General features: G+C 38.1%; 1 protein-coding gene across 1 annotated transcript in view; it reads right to left on the reverse strand.

Annotated features, from left to right (window-relative positions):
* Nucleotides 1-19,999, reverse strand: part of dnai2b (dynein, axonemal, intermediate chain 2b) — a 40,485-nt gene extending 20,486 nt beyond the window's left edge. The window contains exons 1-8 of the mRNA XM_073026106.1: nt 19,931-19,999; nt 12,775-12,962; nt 11,316-11,477; nt 7,867-7,991; nt 6,298-6,440; nt 3,906-4,019; nt 2,402-2,541; nt 1,030-1,152 (exon numbers count right to left, since the gene is read on the reverse strand). Coding sequence (XP_072882207.1) covers nt 1,030-1,152; nt 2,402-2,541; nt 3,906-4,019; nt 6,298-6,440; nt 7,867-7,991; nt 11,316-11,477; nt 12,775-12,957 — 990 coding nt within the window. The 5' untranslated portion in view covers nt 12,958-12,962; nt 19,931-19,999. The remainder of the gene's footprint in view (nt 1-1,029; nt 1,153-2,401; nt 2,542-3,905; nt 4,020-6,297; nt 6,441-7,866; nt 7,992-11,315; nt 11,478-12,774; nt 12,963-19,930) is intronic.
* Between the last annotated feature and the right edge of the window lie 4,819 nt (nt 20,000-24,818).

Here is a 24,818-nt window from a genome sequence, read left to right on the forward strand (position 1 = left end):
AATCAATTTCAGAACACAGAAAAGTGTTTTCATTCAGAGTACTATGTTGAATGACAGGACCAACTAGTTTTAATTCTCTTTCTGCAAGTTATATTTGAGGAAACCATATCTGTCATGCATTCATAGAAGTAGAAACCATATACTGTAGTTCTGACATTCCTCTGTCATATTGAAGAACCTGAATAAACAATGTGTATGAATTAATTGATGTTCCCAAAAGTTGTGCATTTTGCAGTCCATCTCTTACCTTCCAATTTTTTTTGTTTGTTTTTTAGGGAATTTCTCCCATATAGTTACTTCTTTCATTCATCCACAGCTTTAAAAAGGGCAAATTTACTACAAGATTCTACCTAACTTCCAATTGTAGAAAGAAAGAGTTGAACGTGCTTATTCAAAATACATGGGAATAGGGACAATGTGAAACCAGCATTTTATGTTTGTCACAAACAAGAAAAGATCTGCAGATGCTGGAAATCCGAGTAACACACACAAAATATTGGAGGAACTCTGCAGGCCAGGAGGTGTCTATGGAAAAGAGTACAGCCATGTCTCAGCCCAACACGTCGACTGTACTCTTTTCCATAGATGTTGCCTGGCCTGCAGAGTTCCTCCAGCATATTGTGTGTAATTGTATATTTGTCTTCTTTTCTGAGCCTTCCTGTATTAAGAATCATTCCTTGGGTAGGCAACCAAGCTTTTGCTAGCCTTGTGCTGAAGCAACAGCAGCAGGAGATTGGGGCTGAGAGGGAAAATGGATCAGCTATGAAGAAATGGCGGCAGCAAACTCAATAGGCCAAAGAGCCTAATTCTGCTTCTATACCTTATGGTCTTATTGCCTAACATGAAAATCTTTCATGAAGTACATGCAAGTATCTCTATGTCTGGGGAACCTTTCTTTCTCCTGTCTTTTTAAAGCTCATAGTCCAAATTTTCACTCAAACTGAGCAGCATAATTTCTTCATTGCTGGCAAAATGTTCCACTGTAACACGCTTCATGCCAAAATACCTATCCAGCAAGTCATTAATTACCATCGTGGTTTCAAACTCCAGTGAAACACCTCCATATGCAATATCTGGATTATCTTTTTTTGTTACATCCAGGATGAGTCTTTCCACTGGTTCACTCATTTTCCGGATATCCCACCACAGTACCTATAGGCACAAACCATAGCATTACAATAGTGCTCTTATCATTGGCTGATGTGCTTAACGATGAATAAACCATGTTTTTGATTTATAGTAAAATTTTGTCACAGGTACTCTCTTCTGGTAAGAAAATATATATTTAAAGATAATAGAAATAAAGGTATTTTATAAATTTCTCAAAATCTTATTAGCTCCCAGTTGCTCCACAACTAATGAAGTACTTCAGGAATATACCTTGTTTGTATTGGACAGAAAAGATGTCAGCCCATTTATGCATATCAATGTTCCAAATGTAATAGCATTATTAACTAATAACTGTTTTGGGTGATATTAGATAAGGGGCAAGTACCAATCAAGAGAATTGTAGAACTGTGTTGCTTTATTTCAAATATCATCCGTTGAGAGGTTCTGTTAATTCAGGTCATGAAGTGGTAGCCACAAGATCAAGTGGCAAAGAAGAGAGGTTTATAATAAATTCCTGCAAGTATTGTGCACTCACAATAACACCTTTCAAAAGAGAAAATAGTATGCTCAGTCACCACCATCAAGGCTACTCAGTCTCAAAACTGTGATACTGTAGACATGAATCCATGCTACACAACAATTTGCATTTAATAAAGCAAAACTTGTCAGCATTTGGGATTTATTTGCTACTAACCAGGATCTACATTAACTAGACCACAGATAGCTTTAGCTGATATGCTGAGGCCAAGTAGTTAACGCTGATTAATTATACCTATTTTTAGACTCTGATTTAGGTTTTAATCTTTTTCTTTTTACCTATCAATTTTAATGTTATCTTGAGCTAGATTCTCTCTGGGTTCCTCTGTCCAATTACACCTAACTTTCTTGATGTATATTGCCCACTTTATGAGTTTGAAGTGCTGTCCATTTAGAGCTTGGTCTCAGGCTAGCTTAGCTCCAGTGCTTCCCATAAGTAATGGTCCTTCCTCTCCCACTGTTGACATTAATGTGCCACAGTCTGGAAGCTGTTCTTCCCACCTTGTCCTCTCAGCCTCGCTTGCAATTTTCTGATCACCTTCGACAATTCCTGAAATCCTGCAGACTGTCCTGGTTTGCAAGTTAGCCCTAACATCTTGCTATTAAGCTCCCCTATGTTTCATTTTCTATGGCATTGGTTCTCCCTTTCCAGAATTGACTTGAGGACCAGTCTTTTTGCAATCTGAATTCAACATTGCTAAAAATAATTAATTACGTAAAATATAAATTTATTTTCATCTCATTATGCAATTACCTGTCCATCAGTAGAAGTAGAAAAACAATCCGTTCCTGTTTTAGACTGTAACCAAATAATTTTATACACTGGGTCTCGATGTCCAAGCTCAATTGCGGGCATTTCGACTGCCTGACTTCCCTTTCGTGTATCCCAGTACCCTATATAATGGAAGCAAGATGTGCATCTTTGCAATAGTGCTAACGATTTCATGTTGGAGTAGCCTCATTGATATTTTTGTAATAGTTTGTGAAGATACCTTTCATTTGGTCAGTTATTTTCCTTTGAAAAAAATGTTACACTTAATACAATATTTAATCCTGGCTTACATTGTCTTCAGTGAAAATAACTTGTCTGTCTGTGAAAACAATGTGTACGTAGTATTCTGAATGAAAAATTTAAGTAAGAGTTGATGTGTCAGTTTATCAATTCCATGTAACATCTACAAATGACTGATAATTCAACATTTCTTCTCTCTGGCTATTTTACTAGAAATACTGCATTTTGAAAGAAAAATTTTGGCATCAGACAGATTTTTCATTCAAGTTACCAGCCAGAGTTATTATATTATCTTACAATAGCCTTGCCCTATCAATTTTGTGAAAGGGCCCTAATGGGATCTTTAGTAAATAGAGTGATTTTAAGCTAATTATATACAGGGTACTTCTATCCTAATGGGTATTTATATAATCTAGAGCTCACACTTTCCCAATTCAGTATGTGGATACTATTAAGAGAATGATTGGCTCAATTAAGGGAATCTACTGAACAAATTCTTGTCTTATATTAGTAATACCAGCAGAGATGTCATGATCATACTGAACATTAGAACTTCTCTGTGGAATCCATTAATCTACCTGACCCTACATTCGTTGATCAACATCAGCCCTCTACATTCCAATGGATTTCAAAGATTACAAAGAGAAGAAATTTCTTCCCATCTCACACATTAATGATCAGCCTCTTGCCTAAGATTATCATTCCTAGTTTTAGTTATCGGCTTCTGTGGCAGGGAAAATGATAATTCAGCAAATGTGTCAAACTTTTTGATTTTTAATGAGATCATCTTTCATTCTTCTAAACCCCAGATTGGTTTCTTCTATATCTTGGCTTAGTTTTAGCATTCAGTTTTTAGTAATGATGTCTGCATATTTCTGATCATTTTTGACAAACTTTTACTGTTGTAGAATATTAATATTGCTAATTTGATAACTTATCATGGCTCATATTCTGCTTTTATAACTCTAATGTAATTAAGAAAAAAAGCTTTTTTAGGAATGCAAGTTATCATTTCATGAAATGCCATAAACATTACAATACTGGAGATCACTCAATGATATCTGGCCTGGCTTTTCCATTTATGTCACACTGTTCCCAAGCATAATTAATTCAAATCAGCTAAAAAAAAAAATAATTTTCTAGATGGGACAAGGAAATTTTATTTTAACTTTTGTAAATTACTTAATTTCTATTAGTTGTTTAAATTTCAGTGTTTCATCTTTGGCAACAAAACTTATTCACTGACCAATCTGTCCACTGTAACAACCTCCAGCCAGAATATGTGAATCTTTAGGGTTATATTCCAGACAAACAAGAGGAGATATTGGTTTTATTGCCATTTCGTACTTATTTGGATTTTCTGTGGAGGGAAGAAACATTGACATTACAAACAATACTATAATATGTCATCACCTGTGTTTAACAGGAGCATAATGAAGCATACATCACACAATCCTCAAGTAAACCACAGAATTCTACATAAATATTTTCCATTCGAGATTATTTTGCACATAAATATACAATAAATATCTGGGTATTTGCACTCAGGGTAAAAGAAAAATAGTTGCATCATTTTAAGTCACACTGCATGCTTAGAATAAATAAATTATAGAACAACAAAGATAAAGACTTATGAGAAAATTTCTTACACACCATGAATATCATGACATTTGAATCAGAGAACTACAGCACAGAAACAGGCCCCTTCAAACCATTTAGTCTGTGCTGAACTATTATTCTGCATAGTCCCATCAACCATAGCCACCCAATCTCCTCCCATCTATGTACTTATCCAAAGTTCTCTTAAACACCACTTCTGCTGGCAACTCACTCCACATTCACACCACCTTCTGTGTGAAGGAGTTGCCCCTCAGGTTCCCCTGAAATATTTCACATATCACTCTTAACCTATGACCTCTAGCTCTAGTCTCACCCAACCTCAATGGAAAAAGAATGCTTGCCTTTCACCTATCTATACTGCTCATAACTTTGTATACATCTATCATATCTCCCCTCATTCTCCTACACTTCAGGGAAGAAAGTCTTAACCTATTCAATCTTTCTCTCTAACTAAAGTCCTCAACATCCTTGGAAATGTTCTTTCTAATCTTTCAATCATCTTAATATCTTTTCTGCGTGTAAGCAGAACACAACTGCACACAATGCTTAAAATTAGGCTTCACCAATGTCCTACACAACTTCAACATAACATTCCAACTCCTGTATTCAGTACTTTGATTCATAAAAGCCAATGTGCCAAAAGCTCTCACTACAACCCTATCTACCTGTGACACCATTTTCAAGGAATTATGGATCTCTATTTCCAGATCCTTCCGTTTTACTGCACTCTGCATTCTCTAACATTCGCTGTGCAAGTCCTACCCTGGTTTGTCCTCACAAATTGCAACAGCTCACACTAGTCTGCATTAAATTCCATTTGCCATTTTCAGCCTTTTTCCAGCTGGTCCTGCTGCAATCTTTGATTAACTTTCCTTGCAGTTCACTATGCCCCTAATCTTTTGTGTTACCTACAGTTTTGCTGATCCAACTTCACATGACCCTGATCGGTGGGTGGAAGGGGAGGCTAAGAAGATGACACAGCTTGCCTGAAGGTGACCTGCAGGCTAGCAGAGGGAAGGAGTGCCTTACACCCCCTTTGGCATGGACATTTCTCCACCACACCAACCCACAAGATTAAAAAGATGCATAAATGTTATTTTCCCTATGCCTTAGGTAATTAGTTATGGACTATATTTTAATATCTGTTTATTCTAGATGTAACTCAATCTGATTTCATACTGTAAAACTAATAACCTACTAGGCACAAAATACATAAAAAAAAAGGTGTAGGAGAAAGAGTACTGAGAAAAGCAGTAGGTCAGCCATGATAATATTGAATTTTGGAGTAAGCTCAAATGGCTGAATGACATTCTCCAATTCCTATTTTTCCATGTCTGTGTTTCTATGCTGTAATTTTATACATGGCTAATCAATAAAACAAACTGCCCAGCAATTGAATCAATGAAAAGACATCACCTATTAAATGTCAAGTGGCTCTTGCCATTAGACTTTAAAGGCAGTTTATCTCTTATTTCCAATATTAGCAGACCTAAAGGCAGTATGGCAGCTCCTGCTAACTCAACCCATATTTTATATGATACACTGATACTATCTTCTCAGATTTCCTTTTTGCATTCAACACTTGTGCCTGGGTGTTTTTTTGTTTTTTTGTTTGCATTTTGCCCACTTTAGATTGAAATTACCTTCTCAAAATTGCCAAGCTCCATAAGGGGTGATAATTTCCCCATAAGATGACCACAGATATTTTGCTTTCAAACAGAAGACTGGATAAACAGGAGATATGCAAAGTTGAACTGTGATTAAATTAGATTAGACTTTTCTTTTTATAATTTCAGAAATTTGCAGCTTTTTGATTCAAGAAAGAGAATAAATACAATATGGCAAGTATGCAAGGCAGATGTTTAAGACAATTTACTATTATACAAGCTCCCCCATATTTTATGCAGAGGAAATAATAATATTGACATAAAGTTCCATATGCTGTTCAGTGCGATTGCATTCCATAACAAAAATTCCAACAATAACTGCTCTGCAGCACAGAATATCAAATGAATTACCCAAGTCCCAGATATACGAGTCAGGATACATATTATCACCAACTTTTTGAAACTCCAAACAACAGTAGGAAATTGCCAGTTTCTTCCCTTGATCTGGATGCCATGAGAGATGAGATACTGTCCGTTTAATTTCATTTGGGTCACTAACAAATGAAACAACAAAGTTAAAGGCATGTTTCCTTCATTACACAAATTCCTGAACAAGATCAACTTATATTTCTATCTCAGTTAGCTCTCAGGATATAAGAAGCATAACTCTCCTAATTAAATGCTGCAATAATTTACAAATTGGTATAAACTTAGTTATATTATGAACTTGCAAATTTTTATACATATTGGTATACACAACTCACTTACATGCTTCACCAGAAATACTTTCAAGATGAATTTAGAACTATCAGCACCTTCCATCCTTAGAATTTAAAAATTGCCATCTACAACTTTAGCATAAAGGTGGCATTTGGTAAAAATATGTGTGCACTAAATATCTGGTAGAAATACGAGGGAGCAGCAGCTTATACCATTAATCTGCATCCTCAACAGATCTGATAACAGTGGGGGAGAAAAGTAGACTGTTTACTTACTTCTGTAGGCTGCCTGGCCTGCTGAGTTCCTCCAGCATTTTGTGTGTATTCATCTGATACTAGTGAATCAGTTTCAGAGCTCTACATTCAGGCTAAATGTGGTTTAACTTCATAGCTGAAATTATTCAGCATCATGAAAAATGTACCTCACCACTGCTACTTAACGAATCAACTTCCTATAGTATGGCTGTTACTTCTTCTAGCTGTTGGTGTGAATCAACGAATGTCAGGTGCTTTTCAGTATTACTTCAAGTTCAAGAGGAGCTGGTGTGATGAACACTATGCTGACTTAGTGTTATACAAAAACCATTTGTTCCTGGCTACAGGTGCATCGGTGATCATTGCAATCAGTACAATTAGAAAGATGAACATGGAAAATGCAATGCTACATCTGTTCAATGTGTTCAGGGAGAATTTTTTTGTGTGAACCTTGCTAAGAAACAATGAGTGAGACATTTGCACTTCAGTAAGGATGGCCCTTTTGAAAGCATCCATTGTGTCTCAGATGCAATTTCATATACGCACAAGAACCTTGTTGCCAAAAATCAATCAGACCAGCCATGGTGCTACCTTTCTTTCCAGGATAGATGGAGCGAATTAAAACATCTTGCAGTATATTACCGTTAAGGTGATACACAGTAATATTAAAGTAAATTGGTGACATGAATGTTACTTGTTACTGTTAATTTTGGGTGTGCCAGAGGAACAAACCTGTTAAACCAGTCACAAAACTGAGAAGACTTCTCAGTACAGAGTAGATGATTACATGGAAGATGAATAAACGTGTTATTGGTTGAAAATAGTATTTTCTTTTTTTCATATTCAAAATGATGAAGAGCAATGAGTAAGGTTAGTAAATCTTTTTTGATATTTCACTTTAATTTTTAGTATACACACATATTTAGAAATTGCAAAGAATTATCATGCATGTTAATTTAAAATTACCTAATGAGAGATCTACAGAATTCCTAAAAATGAAAAATACCTGAAGACATTTATGGTTTTTGCAGAAGGTGGTTCATTAATTGATTCCACAGGTTCCTCTTTATTTTCAAAGTACTCCTCATAAATATTGATAGCATTATTCTGTTTAATGCAGTGGTCCATTAACTGTTTAAAAAAACAAAATTCAGTGCTGTGTAGTATTTGATGTGTGGAACATTTAGCTCTTTGAGGACAAGCACATTGACATATACTTAAATCGTCCTTTCTACTTGTTACTTGCTATCTGTCTATTAGCAATCAATTCTATTGACAATATTGAAACTACCTGAAGAAAGCTTCAAAACTAATCCCTGTGATACTGATTTAAGCTTTTAAAAAAATCACATCAGACAGATGGAAAACTTAATGGGTTGGATTATATTAGATCTGGGACAGTCTTTGAACTTACTCCCCAATCAAAAGTTGCAGCCCATGACAACAATAATTCTCCAGGCCTCCACACCATGAGGTAGAGCTCTCAGTGAGTGGCAGTGATGCCTGGCTCCACCCAAGGATCAGCTCACTACAAACGTAGGCTTATGTAACTTTCTACGTGTCTCTGATTAACAAAAGTACAAAAGACAAATGAAAAAGATTTAAGTATTAAAACACAAAAGTTATTGAAAATATTAATTTAAAATATTATATTTAGATGGAAGCACTTATGTGATAGAAATTAATTAAGATAATGTAATTTTTATAAAATAAAAAAACATTTACTGCTTCAATTTAAATCAACATTCCAATTTTATAGAACCACACTCCATATGCCAGCATGACATTTGTACTGGCTAATGTAAAGTTGAAGGACTGCTTCAGTGCGGGTCCACACACCAACCATGACAAGTTACTCTGCCACTGGATTCAAATCAGAGTCTGGCAGCACAGCAGATGGTCAGATGTGCTGGCATCAGAGCTCTGGCTCATTCCTGACTCATGTATTGCAATATGCAAGAGTGGAAGTCTGAAATGAGCTGATTTACTGCTCCAACTAGCTAACCTGCAGTGGGTGGCAAACAGCACCATATGGGCCAATAATATCAAGCCTTTTTGTTTGTTTTTTAAATTATTTTCTTGGCCTCTCTGAAGCACGTGATTATTAATAACGCTAAAATCATTTTATTTTTGAATACTTTGTTTTACTGCTTTAGATTCTAAATAAGAAGCAGACAAATTAGGAAAGAATGTAACTCCTGCAGGTGGGCTGCAGTGGGGAAGGGAAGGTGATCTGCAAAAATGGAGTGGACAGTCAATTTCCAACTCCTGAAAATATTAATTTCACAGTACAGTTTTGAATTAATTTTATTTAACTGATATTCCTACTGCCAACTATAGCTATCCACACAACTTTTTTGTTACTCTACTCAACTTTTAAGTTCTTTTGCAAATCTCCACCATTCAAAGGATGGATTTTTACATCCCAAACAACAACTGCCTCTGAACAACTCTGAATTTTCTACAGTAATTTGCTATAGGTGCACAATGTCATACCTGCCAATCTCTAAATGTGCTAAAGGATCATCTACCTTATTCGGTATACTGCATGCATTGAAATTTAGCACCTTCAGTCCGGCATTTATCACCCATTTCAATTTTGCCCCCATGCTACCCTTCACCTCATCCTACCGACTGCAATTTTGCCCTATCATCGTCACAGTCTCACTACACACTGCATTGACTTGCATACCAACTGCTCCATCCTCAGCCCTATCACTCTGGTTCCCATTCCACTGCCAATTTGGTTTAAACATTCCTCAACAGCTCCAGCGAACCTGCCCACAGGAATATTGGTCTCCCTTGGGTTCAGGTGTCCTTTTTGTACAGGTCATGCATTCCCCAGAAGAGATCCCAATGATCCAGAAATCTGAAACTCTGACCCCTACACCACTTCCTCAGCCATTCATTCATCTGTATCATCATTCTATTCCTGCCCTGATTAGCATGTGGCACTAGATGTAATCCAGGGGTTCTGTTCTTCAGCCTTTTCCTTAACATCACTGCACAGGGCCCCTTTCCCCCTTTCTACCCATGTCATTAGTGCCAATGTGCATCATGACCTCAGGCTGCTCACCCTTCCTCTTGAGAATCTCTGCAGCCGCTTTGAGACATCCTGGGCCTTAATGCCTGGGAGGCAACACACCACCCTGGCTTCCCTTTCGCAGCCACATAATATCTCATCTATCCCCCTATCAGGTTTCCTATCACTATCGCTCTGCCTTCCCTGAGTCTGAGAGCTGGTGACAGTGCCGCTAGCCTGATAAAGGTGTTTTTAATTGCCTTTCCAACATCCTAGTTTTTGGGGTGCAGTTGCCCAACTTCTTTCAAAGCAACAAAACAGACCGAATATTACTGAATATGTGGATGAGACTCCTTCTGAGTGGTATTCAGCCTGATGCCAAGAAGCTGATATCACTGCACCAAGCCCATCCATCTCATTGAAAGGTGTAAAAGCAATGAAGTAGTGAATAGTTAGAATTGCTAATGTGCACTCAAAAATTGTTGACAAAAATTGTTTTTACTGTAATTAAATGAAAAAATTATTTTAGTTGTAGCTTTAAATATACTTGAATAATTTTAGTAATTATTTGTCACAGCTTTGAAGTTACAGTTCCTATTTTCTTTCACTATACATCATAAATCAAAACTCTTTGTAATTTTTATGTAATAGCTGGAAAGAGAGATGTGGTCAGGGAGCCAAAGGGACAGTAACCCAAAAAGGGCTGAGAAATACTGGTCTACACAGACTGCCAGAGAACATTAGATCCCAGTTTGTCACAGTGCTTTAATTTAAAAAAAAGGTCCTAAAATTTATTTGTAGATACTAAAGGCTCATCCACATTCTATTACAGGGATTCCCAACCTTTATTATACCACGGAATTCTACCATTAACTGGGGGGTCCGTGGACTCCAGGCTGGGAACCCCTGTTCTATTGTTTTAGGGCACGATGAATTGGGTGTGAATTTTGTGTGGTTGGGGAGGATGGGGGGGAAGAATGAAGGAAGTTGCATATATACAAATTGAGCAACAACTTTAAGCAAGGTACACATAATAATTACAAGGAACCAAGTGGCTACCAGATTTTGCTCTGCCATTGGCTTAATAGAAGTCACAACTTGTGCTTAAGTGATCATTTACTTTCATAAAATGGATGTATGTATATATAAATCAATTGTGCACTTAACTTGTCACACATTTAAATCTAATACTTAGCAGTTTAAGTAACCATTATTGCTAATGATTATTTTCCAATAACTTTACAAGAAAGAATTTAAAAGCTAAATGTACACAAGCAATGAGCCACTGAGTTAGAATACACCAAACAGATAATAGATATTTGACATGAACACTGATCTGTGCTAACTTTATTGTACTAATATTATATGTTGAAATATTCAGAGCATCTAGAATATACTATTTTGAACTGAAGTCTCCTTTTTATATCACTTACTCCACTCAGCTGCATGAGTGTGTAGACATAATTTTCATCCTTTTCCACTTTCTTTCGGTAACGCATGGTATGCTCCAGATCATTTGGGTTTACATCTTTAGGCCAACCACCCTCAACGTGGTTAATCCCTCGAATCTCGGTTGCAATATGTTCTGTATTTACCTTAAAATGGATAGAAAGAAAGTGAAAAAAAAATAGTCAAAAGCATAAAGTAATTTAATTTGAATTAGCACCACTTAGTACCAGATGTCTACCTAGTTCTCTGTCACAAAGACCTCACTCATTACTTGGAAATAAAGTTATTTTGTGGAGGAAAACAAAACCTCAGAAAGCACTAAACTATTCTTTGGTTTCTTTATTTTTCTAAAATTTTAAAAGTAAAGCTTAATGTAAGTTATTGTTGAAGCAGTTAGGGAGGTAATAAATGTTGCCATTAAATTAGAACTTCCATTTAAAGACAGTAAAAATTCAGGAATTTGGATACAACGTAAATCAGTGAAGATATATCCATGAACAATTGGTGAGATTAAAAAAAGGTGAAGTAACAAGACTATAACAAGAGAAATACAAATGCATATACAGTACCTTAAAACTATTATGTTTTTGAAAAAAATATTTGTTATTGTTGATGAATGACAAGGGGTCATATATTTGAAATCATCATTGAGATAGTAAGTGAACAGGTTGAGAAATTTATGGGAAGAGCTAATAAAACATGTCTTTTTCTGCAATAGAAGTATGCTATAAGAAGTCTACAACTTTTTATCTTCCAAATTCAGCTCATCCAAAGAAATGCATCTTATATCTCATCACAAAGGCACATTCTTCTAATAAAACAATAAAAATGATTCTTCCTAATATTGCCTTTATATAACATTCCCAAAAATGCTGAAATTCTTAAAATGTTTTAAACAGATGTTTTAATTAATGAATAATACTACCAGTATTTTTATGAAATGGAGCGCAGAAATACAGAGGATATTATCCTTCATCAAAAAAAAAAGTTCTGCAATCTGCTAACTTGGCAATCAGCATATCTCAAGTAAAAGTACATATATTTTACTATATACTAGGCTGGCGAGACTAGTGACATTTTTGTTGGGGGGTGGACAGAGTTAGTGCAGAAGCAAAGCAATCATCAGCTGTTTAATAAGCATTGCAACTTCTTTTCCCATAACTTTGTGAACATTTTTCTAATAATGCCAGTATTTTATAGTTCATCTCCTGATCCATATAAATTATCCAGATTAGCTTGCTATGTAAATATACTGTATGTAGAATAATATCCAATCATTAGTTGGATGCACCCTTAAACACAAGTAGTTGCTAATAGATGAGAATGCTCCAAAATCTGTGATTTTGGTTCATCTTATTCATATAGGTGAAAAATGTAGAAAGCGTTTCCTTGCTGACATGTCAGGAGTGTTACATACATTTAAAATACTACATTCAATTCTACCTCGTGTTCCGACATGTCTTCTGAAACCTGTACAAACATATCAACTGGATTTTTCTCAATGAAATTTTCCGCTAACTTTGGATCTGGGACAATATCAGTCTGTAGCTCTGTAGGGCGATCAGAAAAGTTGCACTGTCGGCCAAATTCACTTCGTATTTTGGTATAAACGTATACAATCTCCATGATGCCTGAAACAAAACAAAGTAACATGTTACTCTAACTAGTTACCAATTTAACTGAGTGTACTGTGATCATTTAGTACAATATCGAGTTTTTTTTAAAACCAATTCCTCCAGCTCCCATTCTCAGTATTTCTATTCCTTGTAATACAGTAGAAAAAAGCATTGTAAATTAAATTTAAATTGTTATACCAAATGAGCCTATAGTTTTTTTGTGATCAAATACATCTCTCACTTACTATGTTATTCATTATCTACTGTCAGGACCAATACATATAAGATTTCACATTGTATGTAACCTGGTGTACAATTTTGTCTATTCATCAGTCAGGAGGGATATAAATAGAGTATTTTTTTCCAACTTTTTGAGAATTCTCACTTCTCATAGGATCTTTATAATGAACATGGAGCCTATTCTTTTACAAAGAAATTTTCTGCTCGTTGATATTTCCCTGGATGTGAATAGAGTGGAACATCAGAATACTCACAATCATCTCACAAGAGTACGAAATATTAATGATTGCTCTTTAGTGTTCTCCCTAACGCTTTCACAAATGTAAAACTATGAAGTTTAGACTGTTGACTTACTGACTTAAAGGACACAGTTTAGCATCAGATCATTATATGATGAATGCAAAAAGAGAAGCAATTTAAAAATCTCACTAAAAATCCAAAATCCATTTTGATACTTTTCACAATAAAATGCTTTTTGTTTGTCCAATTAAGAGATTTGACTGTTTCAAGATATTAGGATTGAAAGACTAATCTTTCACACATGTAAACATTTCACAACTTATTTTCTTCAGAAATTGATGAAGAATAAGGCTGAAGGCATACTTTAAGAGTTGTACTCTCAATCACCATCTATAATTAATAACATACAGTATGTACATTATCAGCCTTTAGATTTGAGAGTATATCTGGGATAGACTTGTGCTCTGTTCACATTGAGACAAGCAAAGAATCATGTGAAAAGGTAGTGGCTGATCACTATAAGCAAGATAAATCAATTATCCCTCATTTCATAATGTGTGTCACAATTTATTATCTGCAATTCTTGTATCTTTCCTGCCTCATTGGTGGCTCACCAATGAATTATGAAATTATCATCATCGTAAAATTAAAGGCCCCTTTTAAAAATACTGTGCTTACCTTGGGTGCCCAATGGCTTCATTGAAACAATTTCAATGTTAATATTCTTAAAATATTATTTCAAATTCGTAAAAATGCCATTAAAATAACAGCGTATTTCAAAGTATTAGAAAATGTGGCATTTCCATTTGGTTTACGAGGTGCACTCAAATAGCTTGTGGAATAAGGCCCCTGGGTCTGATGGGATTTACTGCAGGTTATTAAGAGAGACAAGAGAAGAGATTACTGGCGCCTTTGTCAGTTCATTTTCTTGAGATTCTTACACACTTGATACAAATGCAATGCGCTAACTTCTGTGGATAGCCACGATTCTTTATTTAAGCAAGTCCAATACAAGCTTTTTGGAGGATCACTAAACAAACTTTGCAGTGCTTGCAAAGCCCTGTCAAGCGATGCTCTCCGAACAAAGGAACAGTCCTTTTTTTTTTAAATAGGGTTTTACACCACAGTCAGTCACGTATGCAAGATATAATTTTTAGCTATCCCCACAGTCACGTCTGGCAACAGTGATAGTATGAGACAGAGAATACTTTAGCATCTAAAGCAGAAGCAAAGGTCATCCACCCAAGAACAATGTGTGCGATTAGTATCTAAATTCTTCAATGTCATCAGGACAAATTATCCTTTCACATCTCAGTAGTACTTGACAAAGACCAGTCAATCACCTAAAAGCATCTAATTTCCAGCAAGTCAACCGGACAAATTATCCTTTAACATCTCACCTTGACCTTTCACCTTTGTCCTTTCTAGACGAGGTCCCGGAAGACTGGCAAGTAGCTAATGTTATTCCATTATTCAAGGGGAAACAAGGATAATCCTGGAAACTATAGACCGGTGAGACTCATGTCATTGGTAAGGAATACTGGTGAGAATTCTTGGGGATAGGATTTATGAACATTTAGAAATCCATGGCCTAATTAGGGAGAGCAAGCATGGCATGGCGCGGAGCATGTTGTGTCTTGTAAACTTGACTGAATTTTCTGATGAGTTGGTGAAGGTGATTGATGAAGTTAGAGCTTTGGATGTTGTCTACTTACATTTTAGTAAGGTGTTTGACAAGGTCCCACATGGAAGGCTAATTCAGAAGATTAAGATGCATGGGATCAATGGTGAATTGGCTGTGTGGAGTAAGAACTGGCTTGCCCATGGAAGACAGAGGGTCGTAATGAAAGGAATTTATTCTAGCTTGAGGTCTGTGATTAGTGGTGTTCCACAGAGATCTATTTGTACTGGGACCTCTGCTGTTTGTGATATATATTTCACAAACTGGATGAGAATGCAGATAGGTGAGTTAATAAGTTTGCAGACAATGCAAAGATTGGTGGTGTTATGGATAGCAAAGAATACAACGTGATAGAGATCAGTTGCAGATATGGGCAGAGAAATGGCAGATGGAGTTCAACCTGGCTGAATGTAAAACGTTCACCTTGGTAGGTCAAACGTAAAGAGACTGTACATTGTTAAAAGCAAGATGCTTAACAATGTTGATGGGCAGAGGGATTTTGGGTCCAAGTTCATAGCTCACTGAAAGTGGCTACGCAGTTGATAGGGTAGTTCAAAAGGCATATGGCATGCTTGCTCTTATTAGTCCAGGGACTGACTTCAGAAGTCTTGATGAAGGGTCTCAGCATGAAATGTTGACAGAAATTCCTCTCCATAGGTGCTGCCTGACCTGCTGAGTTCCACCAGCATTTGTGCGTGTGTTGGTCGGGGGATTACATTACAGCTTAATAAAACTCTAGTTAGGCTGAATCTAGTGTATTGCATACAGTTTGGTTACCCTGTTATAGGAAGGATGTCAAGGCTTTGGAGAGGGTGCAGAAGAGGTTTACCAGGATGCTGCCTGGAGAAGAGGACGCTATGCTATAACAAGAGGTTGGACAAACTTGGGTTGTTTTCTCTGGAGAGGTGGAGGTTGAGGGGAGATCTGATAGAAGTTTATGAGATTATGAGAGGCATAGATAGAGTAGACAGACAGTATCATTTTTGTCAAAGGGTTGAAATGTCTAATACCAGAGGGCATGCACTTAAGGTGAGAGGGAATAATTTGAAAGGTCTCATTAGGGGCAAGTTTTTTTCCCATACAGAGAGTGGTGGGTGCCTAGAATGTGCTGTCTGGTGTAGGCAAATACATTAGGGATTTTTAAGAGCAGTTTAGATAGGCACATGAATGCAAAGAATATAGAAGGATATAGACATTGTATAGGCAGAAGAGATTGGTTTAGTTGTATATTTGATTATGAATTAGTTCAGCATAACATTGTGGGCCAAAGGGCCTGTCCTGTGCTGTACTGTTCTACGATGTCAGATGCATAGTTACCATTGACATTCCTGCTCAACTCAGTTGCATAATTAAATTTAAAATTTGATTGTATTCAGCACATTTCGGTAAGGCTTTTAACAACAGGTTAATTTGTTACGGCTGCAGTTTCAGATTCCGCAACCTGCCAGGTTCATAGGGCAGTTGTACAGATGAGCACTGCACCAGTTGCCTCCATCTCTCATGGTTGTGGGTGAGTGCCTAGGTTGCAGCAAAGCTCTCTCTGGTCCACTCTGCAATGTCATCTGTCCATTTCTTCCTTTGTCTGCCCCTTTTTCTCACTGTACCGTTCCCTGAAGAATGGTCTTTGACAGTCCACTTGGTCTTGTTATGTGGACATACCATCTCAGTTTCCTGTTCTTTACTGTGGATATAGTAGATCTTTGTAGTGTCTCCTGCGTTGGGTGATGGTTCATCGTACTTCGTCATTTGAGACATGGTCTGCACAGGAGATAACAAAGTCTTCTGAAGCATCTCATTTTTACTGTCGGGATATTCTTTTGCTGTTCTGCGGTCAAACTCCATGATTCACATTCATACAAGAAGATGGAGAGCACAACTGCATATAGGAGCTTTAACTTGGATCTGAGAACAATGTTATTGTCTCTCCAGATTGGTATTAGTTTAGCCAGTGTTGCTGTTGCTTGGGCTATCCTTGCAAGCACTTCAGGCCTTGATCCTTCTTGGTTGATAATGGCGCCAAGATATTTGAACCGTTTGACAGTCTCTAGTTCTTGTCCACTGACTGTGATTTTTGTCGTGATTGGATCCTCACTGTTTCTCATCAGTTTGGTTTCCTCTGTGCTGATCTCCATGCCATATCTGCTAGATGTACCATCCAGACAGTTCACAAGGCAGGCCAATTCATCCTGTCTTCCTGCCAGCCCATCAATGTCATCGGCAAACCTAAGGTTGGTTATGATCTGTTTTCTGATGCTGACTGTTCCGATATGGATTTCCAGGGTATCCGTCATTATTTGCTCCAGGAAAATGTTGAACAGCGTGGGTGAAAGGAGGCAGCCTTGTTGGACTCCTGGTGATGTGTGGAACCACTCTCCAACTGTGCCTTAAACAAGTACCGCACTGCTAGTTTGGGTGTAGAGCTGCTTGATGGTCTGGATCAGCTTCCAGCCCATGTTGTATCTCTTCATTGTGGCACAGAGTGCATCATGCCGCACCCTATCGAATGCCTTCTTGAAGTCCATGAACAAGTGGAAGATGTCCTGTTGACATTGGTTGCATTTCTCACACAGTGCTCGGAGGCTGAATATCTGTTCTGTTGTACTTCTTCCACTTCTGAATCCAGCCTGCTCTTCAGCGATGATTTCTTTTGCGTGTGGTTTCACTCTGTTCAAGATGACTTTCAACATCACTCTGCTTGTATGGCTGTTAAGACTTACAGCTCTGTCATTCTGGCACTGCTGAAAGCTGCCTTTCCTGGAGAGAGTGATGATGAGTGATTTTGTCCAGGGTGTTCGCCTTTCCCGTCTGCCAAGTTTTGTTGCAGATATTAGTGAATTTGTAACGTAAGCAAAAAAAAGACTACTAACCTAAACAATTCCATTCAGCTTCTGTCCAATATCTGTAATCTGATCAAATTCAAAAGCATAATTCTAATAATGTTATTTTAGTTTAGCCTACATTGATAGATAGATAGATAGATAGATAGATACTTTATTCATCCCCATGGGGAAATTCAACTTTTTTCCAATGTCCCATACACTTGTTGTAGCAAAACTAATTACATACAATACTTAACTCAGTAAAAAAATATGATATGCATCTAAATCACTATCTCAAAAAGCATTAATAATAGCTTTTAAAAAGTTCTTAAGTCCTGGCGGTTGAATTGTAAAGCCTAATGGCATTGGGGAATATTGACCTCTTCATCCTGTCTGAGGAGCATTGCATCGATAGTAACCTGTCGCTGAAACTGCTTCTCTGTCTCTGGATGGTGCTATGTAGAGGATGTTCAGAGTTTTCCATAATTGACCGTAGCCTACTCAGCGCCCTTCGCTCAGCTACCGATGTTAAACTCTCCAGTACTTTGCCCACGACAGAGCCCGCCTTCCTTACCAGCTTATTAAGACGTGAGGCGTCCCTCTTCTTAATGCTTCCTCCCCAACACGCCACTACAAAGAAGAGGGTGCTCTCCACAACTGACCTATAGAACATCTTCAGCATCTCACTACAGACATTGAATGACACCAACCTTCTAAGGAAGTACAGTCGACTCTGTGCCTTCCTGCACAAGGCATCTGTGTTGGCAGTCCAGTCTAGCTTCTCATCTAACTGTACTCCCAGATACTTGTAGGTCTTAACCTGCTCCACACATTCTCCATTAATGATCACTGGCTCCATATGAGGCCTAGATCTCCTAAAGTCCACCACCATCTCCTTGGTCTTGGTGATATTGAGACGCAGGTAGTTTGAGTTGCACCATATCACAAAGTCCTGTATCAGTTTCCTATACTTCTCCTCCTGTCCATTCCTGACACACCCCACTATGGCCGTGTCATCAGCGAACTTCTGCACATGGCAGGACTCCGAGTTGTATTGGAAGTCTGATGTGTACAGGGTGAACAGGACCGGAGAGAGCACAGTCCCCTGTGGCGCTCCTGTGCTGCTGACCACCGTGTCAGTCCTACAGTCTCCCAACCGCACATACTGAGGTCTATCTGTCAAGTAGTCCACTATCCAATCCACCATGTGAGAGACCAAAATTTTTTTTAAATACAGAATTCAATAGTGTGAAAGATTTTAAATGAACTAAAATGAGCAAATACAATTTTGGTACCTAACCTAAAGCCATCAGTCACAAGTTCAAAACAGCTGCTGCAAAATTTGATGATGGGATTTTTGCACAAGCTCCAAAAAAACATTTGTTTTGTTTAAGGTGTTTCAATAAACTGAAGGTGTAAAGAAAACGATAAACAAATCTAACAAGATGTAATCTACTGTTGTAACTCAGCAGGTGGAGCAGCATCCGTGGCAGGGAAAGTGGAAGGAGAAATGGTGACCTGGGGCAAAGGGTGATTGGTGGGGTGGTGAAGGATGAGGTACAGGTGAGGGGGGGTGGAGGAGTGTGGGGTGGTGAAGGATGAGGGGCAGGTGAGGGGGCGGAGGAGTGGAGTTGCGAAGGCAGAGACAGGTGGGTGATGTGGAGGCAGATGGAACTAAGGGAGCAGATGAGAGGGTGAAGATGGTGAAAGGTGCTGGAGGTTGAGAAGCAGGAACACAAAGGCTACCGGTGTTGGAATCTGATGAATAATAAGGCTGATAAATTAATGTAGAAAAACAAAACAACATAAGATATAATTTTACATTTGCGTCCACAGGAGGATGGTTTTCAGCAAGGCCCAAAGCCGGGGGGCCGGGAGGTTGATAGGGGAGATTGTAGTATTTTATTTTACCCAGGCTGATGCAACAAAAACCACCTCTCCGCTACCGGCCACGGTTCCGCCCGCCTGCTGAGCAGCGACCTCCCCAGTCCCCGGCTTCTTACCTGGGATGGAAAGCCCTACTCGGCGGCCACGGGAAAACTTCGGTTCGACTAGTTTACGGTATCCTAGCAACGGGGTCTGCGCGCAGGCGCCTGGATTCCCGGGACCACGTGCTTCCAGAAGCAATCCCGGACACTCGCTGCCCTGTTGGGTTCCTGCTGCTGGCGTTTAGTAGTGCGGGGTGATCCAACGTGGTCAAAACAAAAATATGTTTTTCCTTTTATAGAACTTCCAGATTAAAGGTGAATTGAGGTGATAGAAATGAAGATATTCCAAAAGTTATTACCTAGGCTGGAAAGGTGAACTACCAACGGAAACGAAATTAAATTTACGAAATAAATCACCTGAATTTTAGGAGTACAGAGATCACTTTAGAAGGTATCAAGATGGGGGTGAGATTGGGAACAACAATTTGGAGTGTTCTAAAATAATCAGTAAGTGCTTGCAATGAACCAACCAATGACGAATAAGCATAACCTTTGCCGGGTACCTCGAAATTCCAGACGAGCAGGAGGATTTTGGAGGTTACAAGTTTACTAAATGTGAGAAACGGCACTGCACAAGCATACGCGCACTGTTGAAGCTTACCTGTTGCACCAGATATCATCTATCGAATTCATGAAACAATTTAAACATCGGCAATATAATAGTATTCTCTCCGCTTGCTGCTCCAATTCCAACAGTAGCCGAGGATTCAACATCTCTAGGTCAAATCTACCCCATCAACTACTTTATTTACCACCTACATCCTCCATCACTGGCGCATCCTGGATACAACATGCACCATCTACAAAATTGACGAGTTTCCGATTTTCAAACCAAAGGTTCCTAGCATTAGGTTAAATGCAGTGGGCACACGGGGAAAAAACGCTATTTACAGGTTCTCTTTCAAATAACACCATCCTCACTTGGAAATATACAATCATTTTTTCATGGTTGCTGGGTCGAAATTTAGGATCTGCACACCAGCAACACTACGTTCAAAACTAAACTATGTTATATCAAAATTATGTTCAAAACTATTTGAACACTAAAGTTCAAATAGGCAATAAATACTAACCAAATCTACATTAAGGATCAATATAATGGTTAAATCCAGCCATGTCAGAAATGGGTCATGGATAGGTTATGGAAAGTGTACTTATTTATGATTGTAGGGGTGGGCAGTTAGTAACCTCTAGAAATCTGTGAAGAATTGCTAACTCCCCTGCCTTCCCATCTGAAAAATGCAGGAATTTTTTAAAAATCTGGAGTGAGTTACAAACTCAGGACAAAGAATTGTTGCAGATTAGAAAAGTCATTGCTTTAAACACTTAGTTAACGGAGATGGAAGAGATGTCAGAAATGAGAGGAAGATCCTTTATCAGATGAAGTGAGAGGCCAGACTTATGGCTTGATTGTTTAAGTATTCGATTGTCATGTTTGCTTCGAATCTACTTTATTGGTAACAAAACTTACCTTATTTGCTTCTCTGTAAGGTGCTAGATACACTTCAATCTCTCCTGATCAACTACATGCTGTATACCACAGTGAATCATGCAATATTTCAGTCAGAATATTGCTGATAGGTCAGCATTCTGCACTACTGACCTAATATCACTGTAAGGAAACATTCAGCATAGGCAACTGCAGTAATTCAAAATAGCAACCAACTTACTTAAGGGTTCAGCGCTGACACTCTCAACAGATAAAAGGTAGATGTAAAAAAAAATGATAGTTTTTAATATATATAAAGCTGTAAACTCTATCCAGTTTGCAATAGTATTTCAGTACACAAGCATTAGAATTTAATAGCAACAGTATCCAAATCCATCTTACATCTTATTTTCAAAACAAGTTGCCATTGCAGAAAACCATTGCTAATATGCCACCAAGGCACCTCAAAAGCAATCAAAGTTTATTTATTATCAAAGTATGTATACCATAAACAACCCTGAGATTTGGTTCTTGGAATAATAACCCAACAATTTCTTTGCTTGCATTGTTTAAGGAGTTAATTGAGAGAGATTTCAGAGAATTGCTCAGTTTTCTTCATTAGTGCCATGGAATCCTTTATTTCACACAAAAACTCAGACCAGGGCCTCATCAGGGGATCAGAGGTGGAGAGGACCCACAATTTTTGATTCATTGGTGTTCCTCGATATTATAATCTCTACAAATATAAGTTCTATAAATCTCTGGTGAGACCGCACTTAGATTATTGTGTTCAATTCTGGTCACCGCATTATAGGAAGGATGTGGAAGCTATGGAGAGGGTGCAGAGGAGATTTACCAGGATGTTGCCTGGTTTGGAGAACAAGTCATATGAAGCAAGCTTAGCAGAGCTGGGACTTTTCTCTTTGGAGCGTAGAGGAATGAGAGGGGACTTGATAGAGGTCTGCAAGATTATGAGAGGCATAGATAGGGTGGATAGTCAGTACCTGTTTCCCAGGGCACCAATAGCAAACACCAGAGGGCATATGTACAAAATTAAGGGAGGGAGGTTTAGGGGAGACATCAGGGGTAAGTTTTTTACACAGTTGTGAGTACCTGGAATGACTTGCCAGGGATGGTGGTGGAGGCTAAAACATTAGGGGTATTTAAGAGCCTCTTGGACAGGCACATGGAGGGTTATGGGGTAGTGTGGGTTTAGTACTTTTTTTTTAAGGATTATATGGGTCGGCACAACATGGAGAGCTGAAGGGCCTGTACTGTGCTGTAGTGTTCTTTGGTTCTATCATTTCAGAGGATCTGTCCTGATTCCAACATACAAGTACCATTACAAAGAAAGTACAGCACCACCTCTACTTTCTTATAAGTTTGAGAAGATTCAGCATGTCATCTAGAACAATGACAAACGTCTATAGGTGTGCGGTGGAGAGTATACTTACTGTTTGCATTGCAGCCTGGTATGGAAACACCAATGCCCTTCACTGGAAAAGACTACAAAAAAGTAATGGATATGGCCCAGTCCATCATGGGTAAAGCCCTACACAACACTGAGCACATCTATTTGGAGCACTATTGCAGAAAAGCAGCATCCATCAAGCACCCCCACCATCCAGACCAGGCTCTCTTCTCGCTTCAGCCACCGGGAAGGTAGTACTGGAACCTCAGGATCCATACCACCAGGTCAGGGAAAGTTGTTAGCCCTCAACCATCAGGCTCTTGAACCAGAGGGAATAACTTCACTCACCCCAACACTGAACTGTTCCCACGATCAATGTACTCACTTTGAAGGTCTCAGTTTGTTGTCTTTTGCACGTTGGTTGGTTGTCCATCTTGCATGTGGGTTTTCATTTATTCTGTTGTTTCTTTGTATATACTGTGAATGCCTGCAAGAAAATGAATCTCAGGTGCAACCTTCTGTCTCAAGGTTAAAAATACTACTGTCCCAAGGCTGACATCAACAGCATCTGTTGAATTAATTCTCTAAATTAGAACACTAGGAGGAGGATAAAATGGAATGATTGCATGATCTAATTTGCTCAATTTATAAACCTGTACAATTAGTAGATTAATCAAAAAGAGAATGTTAAGGCTACCTTAAATTGTTTCTGCTGTGTCTTGGTGTGCTAATATTGTTGCTGTGATGGAATATAGTTGTAAATATTGTTAACAGAAATGGAAAGTATTAACATGGCAGAAAGTCATGGACGATCATTATTTAAATAAAGGAATGATTAATTGAAGATGTACTGAAGTATTGAAACTTCTAGACTAAAGGTCAGGGCACTAGTTTGGACTGTGGTGGTGTGCTGACGGTAGATAATCTGGGACAGTACAATAGACAGTAGGTGCAGGAGTGGGCCATTCAGCCCTTCTAGTCAGCACCACTATTCACTGTGATCATGGCTGATCATACACAATCAGTACCCCGTCCCTGCCCTCTCCCCATATCCCTTGACCCCACTATCTATAAGAGCTACAAGTATATGAAATGTAACAGGAACATGATAACAAAGTAAAGAAGTAAGTGAAAGGGAGAATATTGATTGAGAGGGATTGAAATGTTCAAAGGACCATGCCACTTGAACAACTGATCTGTGGCACAATGTTGGATAATTCCTGTGCGGGTCCCATTCAAGTAGCAGCTTAGACTGCAAAAAGGTAAACAAGGATGATAAGGAATAGTTTAATCTACAAAACAGGGATAGTACAGCAAATGTAAAACATATTTCTAAAAATGACAGAGTAAGGTAGCTGAGGAGACTGTTGTTACAATGCAAGGTCAAAACAAAGAAATATATAAATATGGGGCCAGAGGGAAAACTAGATGATTATAAGAAAATCTGTAGTCAGCAAACCATAGCAAAAGGAAAAGAGATGGTGAAATGATCATTCAGAGAGCAGGCTTCCATGGTTTTGCAGAGCAAACTGAAACAAGACTTTTATGTATTGCATTTTCTTTTACCAAATGCAACAATTAGTTATGCTTTAAACTAAAATAACTGTAGCTGCAATTGTTGTGGTCAAGGGATGTGTCTCAAACATTTTAAATTTAAATCAAGAAAGTAAAACAAAAATAAAATTGGACAAATCTAATACCTGTAGCCATAACACAATTTTGGAAAAGAAATAAGCTATATTAAGCCAACGCTTTCTGGGAAATTCACACAGATCTGATAACGTTTCCAGTTAACCGTGAGTTTCAAATTGATAGTTCCCTGGCAGTTTCTTGAGTCACTCTGATATTCTACTCATGGGACTCCAGTAGTATGTTGCAAACTTATCGATGATACTGCTGAATATAACTGCATAAAGATGTGGATCTTTTGATTTCAACGACTTGAAGTAGGTGTGAGGAACTTGTATGAAGAAGTTCTCAGATTTGAATTATGTTAACTTTAACTTTGTCTTTAAATGTGTTAAGTTTAATCATTTAAACTTTTAAATGGTTGATATTTTTAA

The sequence above is a fragment of the Hemitrygon akajei genome, chromosome 22 (assembly GCF_048418815.1).
Source record: "Hemitrygon akajei chromosome 22, sHemAka1.3, whole genome shotgun sequence".
Taxonomy (NCBI): domain Eukaryota; kingdom Metazoa; phylum Chordata; class Chondrichthyes; order Myliobatiformes; family Dasyatidae; genus Hemitrygon; species Hemitrygon akajei.